The 17,500-nt window shown below is 38.3% G+C and overlaps 3 protein-coding genes across 5 annotated transcripts in view; 2 read left to right on the forward strand and 1 right to left on the reverse strand.

Annotated features, from left to right (window-relative positions):
- The first annotated feature begins 1,350 nt into the window (after positions 1 to 1,350).
- aimp2 (aminoacyl tRNA synthetase complex interacting multifunctional protein 2) lies at positions 1,351 to 3,568 on the forward strand. Of its 2 annotated transcripts, none has more exons than XM_072443428.1 (4): positions 1,351 to 1,592; positions 2,031 to 2,249; positions 2,399 to 2,633; positions 2,830 to 3,568. In XM_072443428.1, exons 1-4 carry the CDS (start codon positions 1,464 to 1,466, stop codon positions 3,210 to 3,212), a joined length of 966 nt encoding a protein of 321 aa, XP_072299529.1. In that variant the 5' UTR covers positions 1,351 to 1,463; the 3' UTR covers positions 3,213 to 3,568. The 2 variants fall into 2 exon arrangements, with proteins under 2 accessions (XP_072299529.1, XP_072299530.1); XM_072443429.1 differs by having other exon boundaries at positions 1,354 to 1,478.
- Positions 3,569 to 3,964: 396 nt separating this feature from the next.
- Positions 3,965 to 6,643, reverse strand: zbedx (zinc finger BED-type containing X). The gene is made up of 2 exons (XM_072443430.1): positions 6,314 to 6,643; positions 3,965 to 6,063 (listed from the first exon to the last, which is right to left on the reverse strand). The coding sequence occupies exons 1-2, from the start codon at positions 6,503 to 6,505 to the stop codon at positions 4,372 to 4,374; spliced, it is 1,884 nt and encodes a 627-aa protein (XP_072299531.1). The 5' UTR covers positions 6,506 to 6,643; the 3' UTR covers positions 3,965 to 4,371.
- A 4,037-nt stretch (positions 6,644 to 10,680) lies between these two features.
- The window catches only part of LOC140357697 (voltage-dependent calcium channel gamma-4 subunit-like), a 13,223-nt gene continuing 6,403 nt past the window's right edge, over positions 10,681 to 17,500 (forward strand). For both annotated transcript variants that reach the window (XM_072442212.1, XM_072442213.1), the window contains exon 1: positions 10,681 to 11,135. In XM_072442212.1, coding sequence (XP_072298313.1) covers positions 10,916 to 11,135 — 220 coding nt within the window. In that variant the 5' untranslated portion in view covers positions 10,681 to 10,915. The remainder of the gene's footprint in view (positions 11,136 to 17,500) is intronic.

Genomic DNA, 17,500 nt, shown 5'->3' on the forward strand with positions numbered 1-17,500 from the left:
ATTTTAAATCAAGATTGAAAAACGTTTTGTGTGTTTTTAGTTATTATGGTGTAGAGATTGGTTACAAGATTCAATTGTGTAACTTTAGACAAAAAAGACTAATTTTAAAATAACAAGATATTATCTAAAATGATGTAGTTTGAATGCTTTATAGTAGTGTGTGTTTAGTAGTTTGTGTTAACATAACACAATTTGACCATGCAACATCTATTCAACTTAAATGTGTGCAACAAGTGTCCACTGTTGTCTTAATTCTACAAATACTTTTTCAGTGGGCTCAAAACAATGTCACTTCACCTTACACTCACCTTTACACTGCCAGGCCTATTCTCACTGGCCTCCACCTCATTGACACACATCCCCCAAGTTGTTTGTATGGGCTTTTCTTTCCAAGCAGATTTCCAAGAACGTTAAATAATTCAACCTCAACAAGACAAACTCAAGTGATCTTTTTCATCAACCGTCTGCAACAGGGTTAAGATGAGAGAATGTGGAGAAGTGTTAAGTGCCAGGCCCTAAGGTGACAGCAGAGACATGCCAAACTTGAGAAAGATATTGAGCCATGTTACAGCCTCTTAAGTGGCTAGTAGTATAGTATTGTTTTGCTTAGTGTAATTGAGTCAAACGATCACTTGCTACTCACTGTTAGACAATTAAGTTTGTTAATGGTATTATTATTTCTGATGGTTGGATGCCTTGTCCAATGTAAGCACAAACTGAGTTATTCCTTAATCTTGGATAGCTACAGGTCATGACTTGAATAAGTTATAAGATAAAGCATCCTTATGGTCTTAACTTAAAAAGAACCACATTTACAATCGCATTAATTCTGCCCCATGGCAATTTAATTTTATCCATGCATGGGTTTTAGAAAAATAAATTAGGACCATTAAAATTTAAAACTAAATATAATATCTTTTGAATGTAGGAAAAGTTCTCAAGATGTTGCATGTAACACAAAGCTGAAACCCATGAATAAGCAGTGCTTCATATTTATTTACGTGGAGCCTACATACCTATGTAATACATCATTGGCATAGTTCATTCTCATGGATTTCTATTATTTGGGTTGTAGGGTTATTCAGATAGTTGCATTATGTACTGTGAAATGTATGATATGCAGGCGCCCTCTAGTGTACACAAGTGATAGCTAGATGTGTTATGCACATGGAAATAGAACAGGAACAGTAAAAATAATGCATCGAACATCTATATATATATATTTTTTTACCTAACATTCATTATACCTTCTAATTGAAATCTTGATTTTAAAAAAAATCTTGACGGCTCTTTTTTTCTTTCTTTCTAAAACGAGGTTTATTTGAGCGGATGTGACGTAATGCGTGGACGCCGCTTCCGCTCCGGCTCGCACTGTTGCTGCTGCCTGTCAACAGCCGCTAAGGGCATCTGTGGCCAGGACCTAGTTAGAAATTAAAAGGTCGTGCCAGGGTCCAGTCGTCGCCATGTCTATGTACCAGGTAAAGCCAATTTGTGGCGGCCATATCGAAGTTGATTTACCCACGCGCATGTACACATTACCGAATATCCACGCGCAGCACGGGAACAGCTCCGGCTCTGGCCACGCGCTTCAGGTAACTGCTAACGTCTCTTATGACAGTACAAATTAAACTCCACATGCGTTTTAATAAATTCATGAAAAGTAAAGATAGTGTTTACACCTTTTATGTTGAGGTATTACACTTGACGACCATGAGCAGTGTTGCCTCATACAGAAGGAAAGCATGATCCAGGGCCAACAAATCTGTCTTCCGGCTTCGTTGAATCTGGCTACTTTTTCCCGTATAAAAGGATTCATCAAAACCTTTCGACTTGCATCTGAAAGTTGAATCCTTTTCTACCATGGTACACTCCTGGACGAAAGAGGGGTCATACCGACATGGCTACGTTTTTTAAACCTGACCCTCTCCTTAATTCCTTTGCTGATGAAGTTGTTTTTTGCTAACCATAGCCATTTGAAGTGTATCTTTCTTTTGTGCCACAAACTCATCATTATTTTTTTGTGACCACAGAATGGTGAAGTGGACCCAGCGGTTAAAGCCCTGGAGGCGCGTCAGGATGAGATCCTGCGCAAACTGTACGAGCTAAAGGCTGCAGTAGAAGGCCTGTCCAAGACTGTGACCACCCCAGATGCAGATCTGGACTTGACCGTCAGCAGCAGCTTATCTTTCCAGAGCCCCACCACCACGGCCTTCAAAGGCCCAGCTGACCTGGAATCACTTTTGGGCAAGGTAAATTCCATTCATGCCTCAATAGGCCTACATCATGTTGTGGCCACACCCAGTTCAATTATGTTGCTTAACATTACAAACTCAGTTTTTCAGTTGAGCGCTTTGAAGTTTTAGCATGGTGTCTATTTCCTCTGCTCTTATGTCACCAGGACCTTGGTGCGCTTCGTGATATTGTGATTAATGCCAACCCTGCTGAACCACCTCTGACTCTGTTTGTGCTCCACGGCCTCCTGTGTCAACGTTACCGAATTCTGTCATCTGTCCACGTCCACTCTTCTGTAGCCAGTGTGCCGCCACAGCTCCTGTCCTGCCTAGGACCACGTCATGTAGAGAGCTATGCCCGACAACTGTTCCAACTTGGCTTCACACTAATTTGGAAAAATGGTAAGACTGGATGATGAATCATCTACTCATTGGTATGAAAACAGTAAATATGAATTCTAGACTTAAAGCTATATCATCTCCATCTAGGCTTTGTCATATTTTCTTTAGGTACTAGGTCCACAAACCATCATTTAAAAATGTATATATGTCCAATGCTTTACGTACTAATTTAATTTTTTTTCTGATCTTTCCACAGTACCAAAACTCCAAATGAAGTTCAACATTCAAAATATGTGTCCCATTGAAGGGGAGGCCAATGTAGCCCGTTTCCTCTTTAAGCTGCTCAACGTTTATCCCTCTGACCCAGCACAGGCGACACTCGTGGACAGTTGGGTGGACACTGCCTTTTTCCAGCTGGCAGAGGGTGGGGCTAAGGAGCGAGCTGCTGTTCTCCGTGCCCTTAATTCTGCTCTGGGACAAACCCTGTGGGTGGCTGGGTCCGACTTCTCTCTGGCAGATATTGCATGTTTCTGTTGTATGCAAAAAAATGTCTCCTCCTCAGTTCCAGCTAATGTCCAGCGTTGGCTTAAGTCTTGTGAGAATCTAGGCCATTTTAGCCCTGCAAAACTCCATCAGTGACATTAACTTTTACTTTTAACTCAGACAGTATTGAGAAGCAGGGAATTGGGATTTGCTTATTTCTGCTACAAACATGATCTAAACTAAACCAGATAGTTAATGTTGAGCTAAAACATCTAAAATGTTTTAAGTCAGTGCTTGACATAACAGACCATGCCCTGTTTAAGTCAGAAATATGCATTAGTGGGAGCATGGTGGTTTTTATAGATGAAGGCTGAGTAGGGGGACAGCGCACACACTAAATTACACTAACATCCACATTGTGCCTAATACAATAGTGTGTGTATTTGTTAACATGAAAAGGGAACTTTGAAAATAAATATTTGTATTCTGATAATAAAATGTCTCATTTGGTATGTTGAGTACGGTATATGGATTTATTCTATATATTTTTTTAATTGATTTCAGTTCCTGCCTCCTGTTTAGTTTCTTACGCTACAGCTTTAGCAAGAAGTCTGATCTCTTAGCTGTCCAGGTAGGACCAGAAGACACTGAATTGTGTGAACTGGGCAAAATGTTCAGGTGATATATTTCGGCACTCATTCAAAAAGCTTCTCCAGTTTATCTGACAGGGATCTGGTCATTCACTGCCTTTCCTCCCCTTTTGCAAGAAATGAATAGCATTTCCATGAGGTTTACGATGGTAATGGCATCAAAGTTAAGTTTGAACTTCCTCAGCTATTCCTCAAAAACATTAGAAAAAAAAACTGAATATTTTTTTCAAAACCAAGGCATGTTTATTACACATAATACAAAATATAAGTGAAAGTGTATTGTCATACAACAGCTGTCTGAGGCCTGTGTCAAAAGAATTAGAATCTAATATCAAAAAAGAAAAGTGCTCATTATACATATAAAAATATAAGTGGATGTGCATTTCCAGACAACAAAGAAAATGTATTACAAAGACACAATCACTTGAAGAGAACCTGTGACTACTTCAAATCACAATGACAATCTGTTTTAATATGGTCTTTTTTAATTTTTTACTTATGATTGTCAGTTACCATATTCTATATACAAGGCAACTACTGAACTGAGCATATGCAAACGAGCAAAAGTAAAGACTGATTATACAGTTAATTTTGGCAATATATTCCTGATAATACATTTGATCCTGCAAACGAAAAATACGTATAATCATGAATAATACATGGATTTACTTAGTGGCAGCTGTAAACAGATGACCGTTGTATTTCAAGAGCTGAATACGCTCAAAATAGCCATCAGTAAGAATGTTTCTCTGACAGTTGACCAGATTACCTTTCTGACTGAAGAGGCGCTGCACTGGCGCTGTGGAAGGCAGCATTGTGTTGTACTTGAGAAATAGCTGCTTGACTCTGGGAAAGTCCTGTAGACACTCTAGGGTCTTCCCTGTTCCTTCAACATATTTCTTGATCTCCTCAGTCACGGTCCGCGACTGCACTTGAACCGGCGGCTTCACAGGCCCATAGTTAAAGAAGTCGTCCTCAGAATGAATGGTTGGAAGAATTTCAGTGCTTGTTCCATCTGTGACCACACTTAGATCTACTTGAGAGGCCATTGAAGCGAGTAAAGCACACATCTCCTCTCTTTCAGACGCTGCCATCCACCACAGTCGAAATTGAGGGGTTGTTGCAGTTGCAATCTTTGCCTCTGTGCTGGAAAACAGTTCTTGGAAGCGCAAATCGATGGCCACAACAATAGCATTTATGACATCACCAAGGTAATTTGCTGCATCTTTATGCTCGTTCAGCTTTGTCTTCAGGCTGAGGACAGTTGGAATTACCAGCCCAAAATAGCATTTTTGCTCTGCTTGAAAAAGTTCAAGTGCAAAAGCAAGTGGATGGAAAACAGTCACATATTCTTTGAGGAAGGCCATCTCCTCTGGCTGCAATCGTTGGACCTCAAGTCGAGCACACAGCTCTGTCAGCTCACGCTCACTGAGCGAGACAATCTTCTGAATGGCACAATACTCCACATTCCAGCGGATGACATTGGGAACAACAAGTGCCATCTTTCCGATCTCCTCTGCACAGCCCATGCCCACTTGTATGTGATGACATTTACTCCATAAGCTGTACAGCTTGGACATGGCACTGTAATGCAGCTGACACATGGGCCCCTGTGATATAGCCCGCCAAAAGTCTTCTGTGACAATGTGCTCCAGAGTATGTGAGGCGCAGCGCTGGACAGGAGGCAGGAACAGCAGCATGTCCTGCTCGGGCTCTCCGTCAAGCACAGTACTTACATTCTCAAAGTGCCCAATGTCATCCTTCTCTTGGTTATTCAAACCAAACTCCTTAAAAACACTGATAAAAGGGCTGCCATTGTCTGTAAATGTTGTTTGTACTTTGCCTTCAATATTGTATGCCAGGTGGATGTCATGTATTCGTCCAGAGATGGTCTCATATGTTATTCTGCCCTGAAGTCTGGCAAAACCCAATGCTGCAGACTTCCTCTCCAGGGAGTTTGGGTCAATCCAGTGGCATGTCATTCCCAGAAAGCTCTCATTGTTGGCGGTCCAGATGTCTGCAGTGGTGCAAACATACTGGATGGTGGTGAGTTTTACCATCAGCTCCTCTCGCATTTTGGAAAAAGCTAGGTCAACCTTGGTAAATAAGGTAACTCTGTCTGTGACCTTAAGCCCCTCACTCAACCCGGCAATTAGTTTTTTGAATCCAGGTTGTTCCAGGAGATAAAAGGACTGACAGTCCTCTACTACAAAGTCAAAGATAAGATCGTCAATCCGAGTTTGAGTCAAACATTTGGAGAGGATTTCTGCTTTTATTTTTTTGAGTTGGCAGTGGGAGCTTTCGTCTCTCCGTGCCCTCTTGGCATCAGGCTGGGCATCACAGCCCAAATGTGTTCTCTGGAAAAAAGAAAAATAATAAGAGTGCTTTAAGTTTTTATTTGTTGTACATATATCAGCTTTATTGCAACAAACTTGCAACACCGACAGCAGTAAAAACAGGAACATTAAAATAAAGCGCACGGCAGACATCTTGCAGTGCCACGAATAAGTAATAGACAAGCAGACGTGTAACGTGACTGCATTTCTACAGTGTTTTTACGCACAAACCTACAGATTTACTCTGTTTACAGAATACTATAGGACTTACGTCTAAGTGCTTCTTTAGATTTGAAGTGGATGTCTTCGATGTGGACAAGAGGTTAACCTTCGGAAGGCATAGATTACATTGAACGATGATATTTTTTCCTTGGTCTGCCTTGTACGTAAAATGGTGGCGGTAACGCCAAGAATTTATTGCCGTTTTGGTTTCTCCGGTGGTATCATTTTGAACCACTTCCATTTCGGACACTGTGCTGTAGAGTACAGATGTCTCGATATTTGATAAAAGTAGCGTAATCCTCTTTAGTAATGATTACAGGTAAAGTAACGATGGCGGCGGAGAGCGGTCCTCCTGAAAAGGGGCAGGTCTTTGTTGAATGTGGGCGAGAACATACAGCATGGCTGTGACGCGGCGCGCGTGCGCAGCGTGCACGTGTGCAGACACGCTTCAAGGGTGAGTTCAAACACTGTTCACTTGTCTCCTCTCGTCTCTATCATCTCTAAGACCCGCCCACACGTGAGACAGCCATACAGGAGAGAGACAGACTGTCCTCCATTGGTCCCCTGTCCCCAGTGGGCCGCGTTTACAGCAGAGGAATCGAGGAGTCGAGGCTTCAGGAGGCAAGTGAGCAGAGATTGAACGGCCCCGGTAAGTGCTCACCGCGCACACTTCGAGCTACGCATGCGCAGAATGGTTTGGGCAACGACTTCGTGCTTTTTTAGTGTCTTGGCGCCATCAACTGGCGTAAAACAGTACTTTCACTTGATTATTAGAAGTCAGAAGTCACACAACTGGTCACGTTAGTGGACTATGGAGTCCACTAAAGGTCAGAGAGGTGAGGTCATGAGGTGTGCCACGTGCCAGACTTTAAAGATAGACACAATATCAGAATCATAATAGGTTTATTGCCATTGTCAATGAACAAAATTCACAAACATAGGAACTTGTCTTGGTGATCGATGCAACACAAAACAATAAAACAATGAATAAGTCATAACAATAAGCTATCAGATAAAAAATAAGAATAAAAATAAAGTATTTGTAACCGTCTTCCTGTGAACATCTATAAATAAAAGTTAACATAACAAGTAAGACAAATCTCAGTTCCTGCTACACAGATTAAAAATTGCATGAAAATGAAAATAAATCCCTAATATAATTTTCTGTTATTAAGGCCTAATGATGACAGGGTTTAATATTTATATTTTACTATAACTTACATGTGATAAATATATTTATCACAGTTGTACATCAGTTTTAAAAAGGACAAAAATACAGGAAGCACTGAGTTATAACATGCTTATATGGATATGCTACTTTACAGCTTTTGACCATTATGGTTGCTAGGTAACAATTATGGAATTACCTCTGCTGTCATGTCGAAGTAAAAATATAAACGTTACTAATAATAATATTAATAATTCCAGCAAGTCACTTTTTTCAATTTGACACCAGACTCAGTCCAGTCAGGTCCACTATAGGCGTTTGTGTTTATGTATTTATGGAGGCCTATTTATTAGTCATCTGTAATAACCAGCAGATGGAGCCGGTCTCTTATTGCCTACATTTTAAATTCACTATAAACCTATGAAGACTACTTTTTCTTTCTTTACTTTTTGAAAGCTCTCATTGTTGCTGTAATGGAAAATAGGCCATGTCATGTCATTGTATCATTGTTGTTTTTCTGTGTGCGGATAATATATGAATATGGATTACTGATAAATGTGAATATAAGAATATGGTCTAAACCTATTTAGACGACTTTTTCTTTCTTTACTTTTCAAAAGTCATTGTTGACATATTTAAACTTCTTTAACCCTTTTACATTTGCTAGACTAGGCCTATTTCAAGTTTTATAAATAAATATATAAATATATTTTCTCAACTACATTCATTTTGGATCATCTCATTTGAATTAGAATGTTTTCACAGCTGACACAGAGTGTTAACTGTGGCACTATCCATACATGTCCATCATCCTCAAATGTCGCCACTTCAGCTTTGACTGGGTCAAATTTAGTAAAAACATTTTCATCACAAGACTTTTGTGTTCTAAAGAACTAATCGATTTGTTAATTGCTAGACTAATTGATTGTTAGTTTCAGCCCTAATCACTAGCACCTATACATGTGCAAACGCACACTTTATAGTAGCTAATGCATATGTTTTCCTAATTATTACTTACTTTGGCTGGATAGTTCCTGTAGTTACACATCAGTCAAGTGTCAGTTTGTTAATAACATTTTAAAAATAAAAGTTTCAATTATTTGGTATTTGGTTCGTGTACAAAATATAATTCATTTTGAGATTCTTGTTACCGGGCTTGCCACCTGCATCATTCCATGGAGATAGAAAAAACTAAACTTTAGAACATTCTCCATGGAGATAGAGGGAAGAAACTGTCCATGGAGACAAGCAGGGGGCAAATCCTCGTCCGGAAAAGCAGAGTTTGTGGAGAAACAATCCACTTCACAGCAAGAGTGTTTCAGTACTATAAAAACACCTGTAATTAAGTTGTTTATTTATCCATTCTATTTTTTGGCTGACACGGTGGGGTTTTAAATATTACTAGTTGTAAAATTATGGCAACGTAGGTCTGTCATACAAATCAGAAGTTTCACATTTGAACTGGACTGTCAGTTAGTCTATGGTTTTGCACACCATCATTTAGGCTGATGTTAGCACTTTGTGGAGCTGTTTAATCATCATCGATGTGAGACGCACTCTGAGGGCGACCTATGACCTAGAGGCAATACACCTGCACCTCCTCTACCACTACTACTACTACTACAACTACTACTACTAGCATAGAACTACTAATACTATACTTTCACTGGGAAAAATCATGAACGTAGTCTGTCTTTATCTATACAGATGGGGGAAAAAAGTGGTGTTCTTTCATATAGCCTTATGTCATGTAATTTCATCATAATATCTTATCACTTGATTTAGTGATCATTTTGTATCACGTAATTACGTTAAATTAATGTTAAAACATAATAAAATTTCGTTTTATTTTAAATTTAAGATCCTATGTTTTATGTTGCCATAATTTTACAACTTTATTCTAGCGACTAAATTATCTTTGAGCTTTTAGTTTGAAGCCCAGTGATCTATGTTTACGTTGGGCAACTTCCTTTATGAAAGTGTGTTTACAAGTGCTGCTTACAAAGAGCATTTCCCAACTTGAATAAGCAAAAATAAATTATACTTTGTACATGGACCAGTAGTGCTGAGTTCTAAAATCCCATCAATAAGCAACATTCCATCAAATATTTAGACAATTTACAAGCAACAAACATATTTTTCTGAAAAAACAAAAACAAATTATTGTTTAAACAATATTTTATGTGGATTTTGGATTCATATCAGACGTTTCTATGGTTGCAAGGTTTTAGAATTACCTATGTTCCATCTGCTGCTTATGTCCAACCATTATAAACTTCACCAAAATGGTCAAACTGGGGGAAAATAGGCCTTTTTAAGTAAAATCCTAAATATAATCTTATGTTTTAGTGAAATGTGTAGTTTACCTCTCATATGCACACTATAAATCCTATGCTTGGTACACAGGGGACCTATGTTCAAAACTTGCTTGATTCACAAGTTAGTCAGTGGCCCATTGATTTTATGTATCTAAACTCACTTCCCAGTCTCCTTTGTCTCACAATACACTGATTATGTGAGCAGAAAAAACACAAACTGTCTATGAGCTCCATAGACAGCAAACCAAACACAGGTTGTGATAGTGAATATGGCAATTTACCTCACTGAAGTTCTGAAGATCTGAAGTTCTGAAGATGAAGTGCAGACAATATAGTGAAACTTATTTTAACACTTAAAATATGTCGGTGTAATCCCTCATTCGTCCAGGCGTGTTCCATAGTAGAAAAAGCTTCAGTTGTAGTCAGTTCCATAGTAGAAAAAGCTTCAGTTGTGCCCAGCATATTTCAAACTGACTACAACTGAAGCTTTTTCTACTATTAACACTTAAAACTTTCAAATTATTTACACAATGAACTCTTTAAACATATGCACTTTAATCTTCACCCAAAAATAATTCTTATCGAAATATTTGTTTTCATTTGTTCTTAAATGTCTCTTGATTGTGTAAATGTTGTTATGATTTTGCAGCTCTATTTTGCACTTTGACCCATGTCACCCTTGAAAAAGAGGTCTCAATCTCAATGGATTCTCACCTGGTTAAATTCAAGTTAATAAAATAAAACACATTCAAGACTAAAGCCATTTGACACTTTCAAATGAAGAGCACCCCATCAATTACACGTGTATTGATTATTTTATTTCAAGCGACACATCCTCTCCAATAGACGTGATGATGTGGGTGGGGTTTGACTTTGACGTCTCAAATACTGGCAAAGGCTTTTGAGTGACCGCGTAGTCTGGAGAAACAATAAAAAGTGTGCTGGTTAAAGATGAAGTGGAAGGACTTAAAAAAGAAGTGCCGGGGAGGTTCTTTGTGCGTTCAAACGGCTCATGGTGCTGCGCGCGCTCAGTCCTGTGCGCTCTGAACATCTGTGGAGCATGTAGAGTGGGCACAGGTGGGGTCTTGCCGCCGGTCTGTGGTGAACATCAGCTTCTCTTCTGGTCACACTCTGATGCGGGGACAGTTCAAGGCTATGTGGCACTATGGCTTGGTGTGACCGCGGGGTTCAGACGTTGTTGGCCACAGTGGGCGCTTTCGCCGCCTTCAGCCTCATGACCATCGCCATCGGCACGGACTACTGGCTGTATTCACGGGCTTATATTTGTAATGGCACCAATTTAACAGACGAAAGTCAAGCACAGCCTAAAACCAAAAAGGGGGACCTGACCCATTCTGGGCTCTGGAGGATCTGCTGCATAGAAGGTAAAGCTCTTTATGTAGTCTGTGTCCACTTTGGTTTCTCCTGCTCAATTACGCACAGACAACTTGATTGTATTTTTATTTGATAGACTTGCCCAGCATATTTCAAACTATAATATTCAAATAACATTTTGATATAGCCTGCATTAAACGACTACACTGCTGTTGATAGTTTTGGGATATTTTAGAAAAACTGTTTTACGCACGAGTATTTTTTGCCAATTTAAACAATTTGTAATATATATATATATATATATCTGTATATGTATTTGTTTTCATACCTGTCTAGAGCTGTACTGACCGCATGTGCGCGCACAGCAGCTGACCCCAAAACAGTGTGGGGCGTGTACATTGCTGCCAAGAGGCGCGTCTGAGCCCATTCAGTGGCATCGGTCCCTGCCAGGAAATAATGCGCGCGGTCGACTACTTTCATTCATATATTCTTTGTATCCGATGCTGTTGCTTGGCAACTTCGCTGAAACTGCTATGGAAACATGCCCAGTGCTTTAAAAATAGATGACTCTATAGGTTCATGTCATGTCAAAAGAAATAACATATTTCATATATCAAAATAGCCTCTAAATATTAAGTATATTGTTTCTATATCTTCATGAGGAAAACGTCTGTAGTGAGAAAAAAGGTGTTCTCTTACAATCACGTCTGGTTTCAGTGGTGATACAACTGTTCAATTTCCCTTCCGGAACCCTCTTGACTCTTCTCTAAACTATCAATGAGTGAGTGATATGACTGGGTTTGTTCAAATAACTATAGCCATCTACAGAAATGGGTTAAGTCCTGTGTGCTAAATGCATTTGAAAATACACAAACCGTAGAGTTTCTTAAATCCTATAAGGATTAGACTATAAAGTTTTTTCTTTTCTTTTTTTTTTTTTTGTTATATCAGAAAGACACAATTTGAAAATGTCGGTATTCTTAGCCTCTAAAGCATAACACCTTGTTCTAGACGAGCTCTACCCAAGCCAAGCATATTCTTGATTGTTTAATCAACATGCCTAATTGTTCATTATTCAACCTACAACAACTAGGCTACTTTTGGCTGTAATAAGTAGAATATTTAAGAAATGCTCCAAAGTTCAGTTCTGGATTGGACTTTTTACACAATGACACTATGGACACATTAGCATCTGCTATTGATAGTTGCTTGAAAATATAGGTAGATGATGTATTCCATCATGTATTCCATTCATATCTAATATAGACGAACAACAAGACTATTTGACTGAGAAGATAAGATGAATAGGCGTATTCCTAATAACTCCTGATCTTATAGCCAACAAAATGTGTGCATTAAATAGCCAGTGTTTAAACAAAAAGGGTCCTTCGTGCTCATAGTTTGTGTCTCTTCAAGCTGCTGGACAGTGGCTCTGTTGTCATGGAGACTCATAAATATAGAGCAGGAATCAAGACTCACACCCCTCACATACACACCCCTCCGGTCATAATGACAAACAGCCTTATTATTGAGGGGGCAGTTCCGCACAGATCATAACATTAAGCACAGATTGCACTGACATGTTGAACATGATCAGCTAAACTAAACCAGACCTGATACCAGACATTATAGTCTCAAAGGTTAGAGTCATTTCACAAAGGTTTACATAATTATAGGTTTTTAGGGTTTTACTAAAATAAATTACCATTTTTTTTTTTTTTTTATAGTTTGACTGTTTTCTCTAGTTTATTGTTACTTCCTGGTTGGACATGGGCATTATGTGTCTAATTCCATAACTGTTGTAACCATTGTTACAAGGTTCCACAACATTCTATAGTCCAAAATTTAATACAGAGTTAAAATGCAGGATTTCTGTTGTATGACAAGAGGATAATATTCCAACACTACGTAATCAATAGGGGAAACTGAGCTCATCTAAGTTCTAAAGCAACTCTGTAGAGGATTCCTTGTGGCAGGCTTGACTCCAAGGAGATTGAAAGTTAAACCCAAACTTCTCCATATAAACCTAATATTCTCTATATAAATACACTAGTTTTTTACATCAGTTTTGTAGAACAGCAGGCAAAGTGAGAACATCTCTGTGGAGATTAGTAGGTAGTTGTGCCCTTCAAAAGTTTGAAGTTTAGTGTTATAGACCCTTCCAAATGTCTGCAAATAAAATGTTATTGGCTCGTTACATGCCACGTTTTTGCACTAATGCCTTTTCAAAAGGAAAGAAGTGTTAGCCTCAAAGCATCATAAACTAGATCAAGGACCTTCAAGTTGGCATTAACTGATTACGTAGTCGTTAGCATGTATGCTAATTGCTAACAGCAAAACACATGTGATAATGTTTTCTAATGAGGCGCTGATGTTACTCACGTGACGTATGGTGGATGTCGGGTTTTCATAGTTTATCCAGAAACAAGCTGCCCCCTGTCGGCCGAAGGGTGTTATTGCAATTTACCAATTTACAAATGGCTGGACCCGGTGCTTATGCACAGACTCATGTGCAGAAGCTCAACACTAGAACTGCAGCCAATGGTCATTCTGTCCCGACTCATCCAACTATATGAAAATAAGTGTTATACACAGAATCAAAAATAAACATCATTTAAAATTAAAAGTCATGTGTTTTTTTAAACACTTGCTATGTAAAATGTGTAATTTAAATGTACACTATGATGGACTGAAATTGAATATTACTTCAAAGAAGTGTGAAATTGTTACTGAGATTAATATTGAGATAAGATGAGATAAGATATTCCTTTATTGTCCCACATGGGGAAATTTCATTGGTGCAACGCAAGAAGATACAGAGGTAGATACAGAAGAACAGATCACTTATAGAAAGTCTGAAAAACACTTTCAGTAGAAGATCTCCTATAAATAAAAACTCCCATAGACAAATAGATAAATAAATACATAAACACCATTGCATGTGATCACGACAGTAATGGCACATGAATATGTGTCACGACGGCACATAGATTGCACATGAATTTCACAGTAATTGCACATGAATTGCACATGAAATGCAATTGAATGATTGATAACTATGTTATTGTATTTGAAATTAAATGTTTTTAATTGCAATGGAGCCATGAAGACTAGCTGATTGCACTGCTTTCAGCTAATGCAGCATTTAAATTAACAAATAAACCCGCAGTAACACAGGAAACACACTAGAGTACTACAGTACGCAGTATTCAGTCTTCACAAACTGTCAACTGACTGATGTACAACTAGATAAATATTAACCACATGGTACTTTTCATGGGTTTCTGAATAGGACTGTTGCCATAGTGCTTAACAGGTAACAAAATGTTTTATATAACAGGAAGTTGACACCCACGAATACCGCCAAATCCAGTATAATAATTAAAAACACAGAAACACTTGTCATCTGTACTTCAATAAGCAGTCATCCGTGAGGACTGGGACCTTGTTGTGGTGAGGCAACATGAAGGCAGGAGAGCATCTGACATCCTCCATCGTAAAGAGAGTTGATTTATCTCTGAATGTGAAGAAGAGTAATTCAAACAAATTGAGCAGCTTAACTAAAAAGAGGAACTCTGTAGCATCTTGCAAATCATTTTCACTGCCTCCAAGTGCATTGATCGAGCCTTTTACAAAAAAAGGCACTGCATTAAAACTTATGCTTTGACTCTGTTAAATAAGGCACTGGGAACCCAATAAAGAATCCAATTTGCAGGTATGTATTTACTGTAAACATCTCGGTTGGTGGTAGATTGGTGTAAGCGGCAGGACATTGTTCTGTTTACGTTGGAAGCAGCGAGCAGCTAATAGAGCGAGTGGAGGTGTGTTTGTAGAGACGGGGCTTGGAACGCTTTGCCCTTTGAACTGTGCATTACACATCTGTAATTAAAGGGAGGGACTCTCGAAAGCAGAAAGACCCTAGACCCACTTCTTTCTCTTTTTTCATGTTTCAAAGAATTCAAGTCTTTTATCATGTTCAGTACTGTATCCCGATTGTCTGTTTGTGCAAGTGAATCATTTCCACAACTGCAAACAATCTTGTCCAATTCTAGGGCTAAAATAAAATAGTTCCAAATCCAATGTGTTATTTTGGATTTGCCCAAATGTGAAGACAAACACATTGATTGTACTATGCAGGTCTCTGTCTGAAACAAGGATTATTCCAAAACAATGACCTGACAATAAAAATTGATTTATCTACTTTAACTTTACGTTATTTTTTTGTATGGTTTAATATATTTGTTTTTCCGAGCAAGTCAGTAGATACAAAGAAGTACAAATAGATAAAAGCCACAAAAAAAAAAAAAAAAAACAATTCTAGAAGTACGCTTTAATGTTAATGTAGCATAAACACCTGGTCATTCACTGTGTTGTCATTTGCATGCCTCCAATTTAAACCATGTGACTATTTTCATGCATGAATCATAACTTCACAGCGGATCCCAGACTCCAACAGTACAGATACATGAAAATCCCCGACAGTGCTGTGTTTGACAAAATTACAGCCTGGTGACAATTTAATTAACCAACTGTCAGTCATATCACTGAATCACACAATCCTCCTCTAAGTTGCTTGTCTTTATACTGTCTTTCTACTGGAAAAATATTGAGGGATTCACTTGAGTCGCTCTTGAGGTCTCTGAGTCACGTATAATAAAATAAACCTATAAACCTAAAAGGAAATATAAAATATGATTAAATTAACAAATGCTTTTCTAAAAAATGTTTTAAAAAAGGATAAAAGATTACTTATATAATACATGAATTAACACACAAATCCTGCACTAATCCTGTGCAGCCGCTGAACCTCTGCATTTATAAATGCACTGTTGCTCTGTAATGCTAACATTGCTAACATCTTCAAGAGGAAAATTTCAACTAAGACAAAAATTCATTCTCAAATGTTTCTCAATCAACTGCAATTGTTATGTTCGGGTTTGTAAATTAACTTAAATTGATCAGCTTTATGTCTGATTTGAACACTTACCTAGTTGTTGTTGCCTTTCTCCGCTGTTGGTCATGAAAAACTGTGCTGCAAATTGAAAATAAAAAGATACAAGAAGACAGAAATTCATTTTGACCCTTATCCACAGCAACAAGTTGTTCACACGTAAAAGCAGAGACAACTTGCCACAGTAAAACGTTTGAAGAAATGTACATCTGAGATACCTCGTCCACAAGCCCACTGCACCGGACAAGCCCTCAAAGCTTTCAAGAGCACAGACTTTGTGTCTGATCCTGAAATATAACGTCCATCTGGTGACAAACAGAGTCTTTGGGGATGTTACAGAGGAGAAACCATTGGTTTTGAGACTTTTTGTTGGCACAGCCCACTGTGAGCGTGCAGTTTTTCCCTCAAGATAGCAGTAGCAACGAGTGTGTGATGTCACTCCAGATCCATGAATAGTGATAGAATGCAGAAGGACAAATGCCGGTTTAAGTATGAACGGAGCAAACCTGGCAATGATCTGGGACTGAAGCTTGTGTGAATGTGGGTCAGAGCTGACTGATCTGTCCATGACAATTTACTGGGAATTATGTGTGAATGGGGCTTTAGTTCTACTCGTTGTTGACAACTGGAACACATAAACTTTAAGAAAATGACACTTATATGACATTTTTGTGGGAGTTTTATTCTTTTAAGACTTTGTTTGCCTAATATTATGACTTTATACTTACTTTATTCTCATACAATTAATACATGTATTAATACATACAATTGTAATGTAAATAAATAATTTCTTATTTCTTAATTTTTTTGCGCCAACATTTTAAATGTTTTAGTGTGTTGCTTACATTTGTCACATGGAAAAAGCAGAGTTTGCAAATTTGTAAATAAATTACATAAATGTTTTACATATGATTTACTTTTACCTTTACTTTGGTATCTCTTGTTTTAGAACAACAAAAAAATGTTGCCTTTAGCTTCAGGATAAATCCGGTGTCAGTCCACTGAACAAGCTCGTGAGAGTACAAAGAGTTAACAAAATGTTGGCTTGTCAAAAAATAAATTCTCCGAACTAGTTTAGCGGTAATTTATGGACTTCTCTGGGCCAGAGGTAGTATATGACATCACAGATTGTAGTAATTTTCAATGTGTCAGTGTTTTTGACGCTCAGAGGGAGAGGAATTCATCAAACTAGAATGAATTAAGCCAAATACAACTCCAGGTATGTTTTTGGAGAAGAGGCAATCCTACAACTTACCAACCAAAAGTGTGTTTCCATTGTGTGAGTGCGGACGTCTGAATGACCACTTATTTCTTTAGTCACAACTAAAAACACAGTTTGCTCTTCTTCTTCTTCTTCTTTGGTGTTTTATGGAGGTTGTTGTTGTTGTTGTTGTTGTTTTATGGAGGTTGGTATCACACTGTGACATTACCGCCAGATTTTATTCTTTAGACTTTATTATTTAG

This window comes from Eucyclogobius newberryi, unplaced genomic scaffold, assembly GCF_026437365.1.
Source record: "Eucyclogobius newberryi isolate DKJ021-1_F unplaced genomic scaffold, fEucNew1.0.hap1 SCAF_13, whole genome shotgun sequence".
Classification (NCBI taxonomy): Eukaryota; Metazoa; Chordata; class Actinopteri; order Gobiiformes; family Gobiidae; genus Eucyclogobius; species Eucyclogobius newberryi.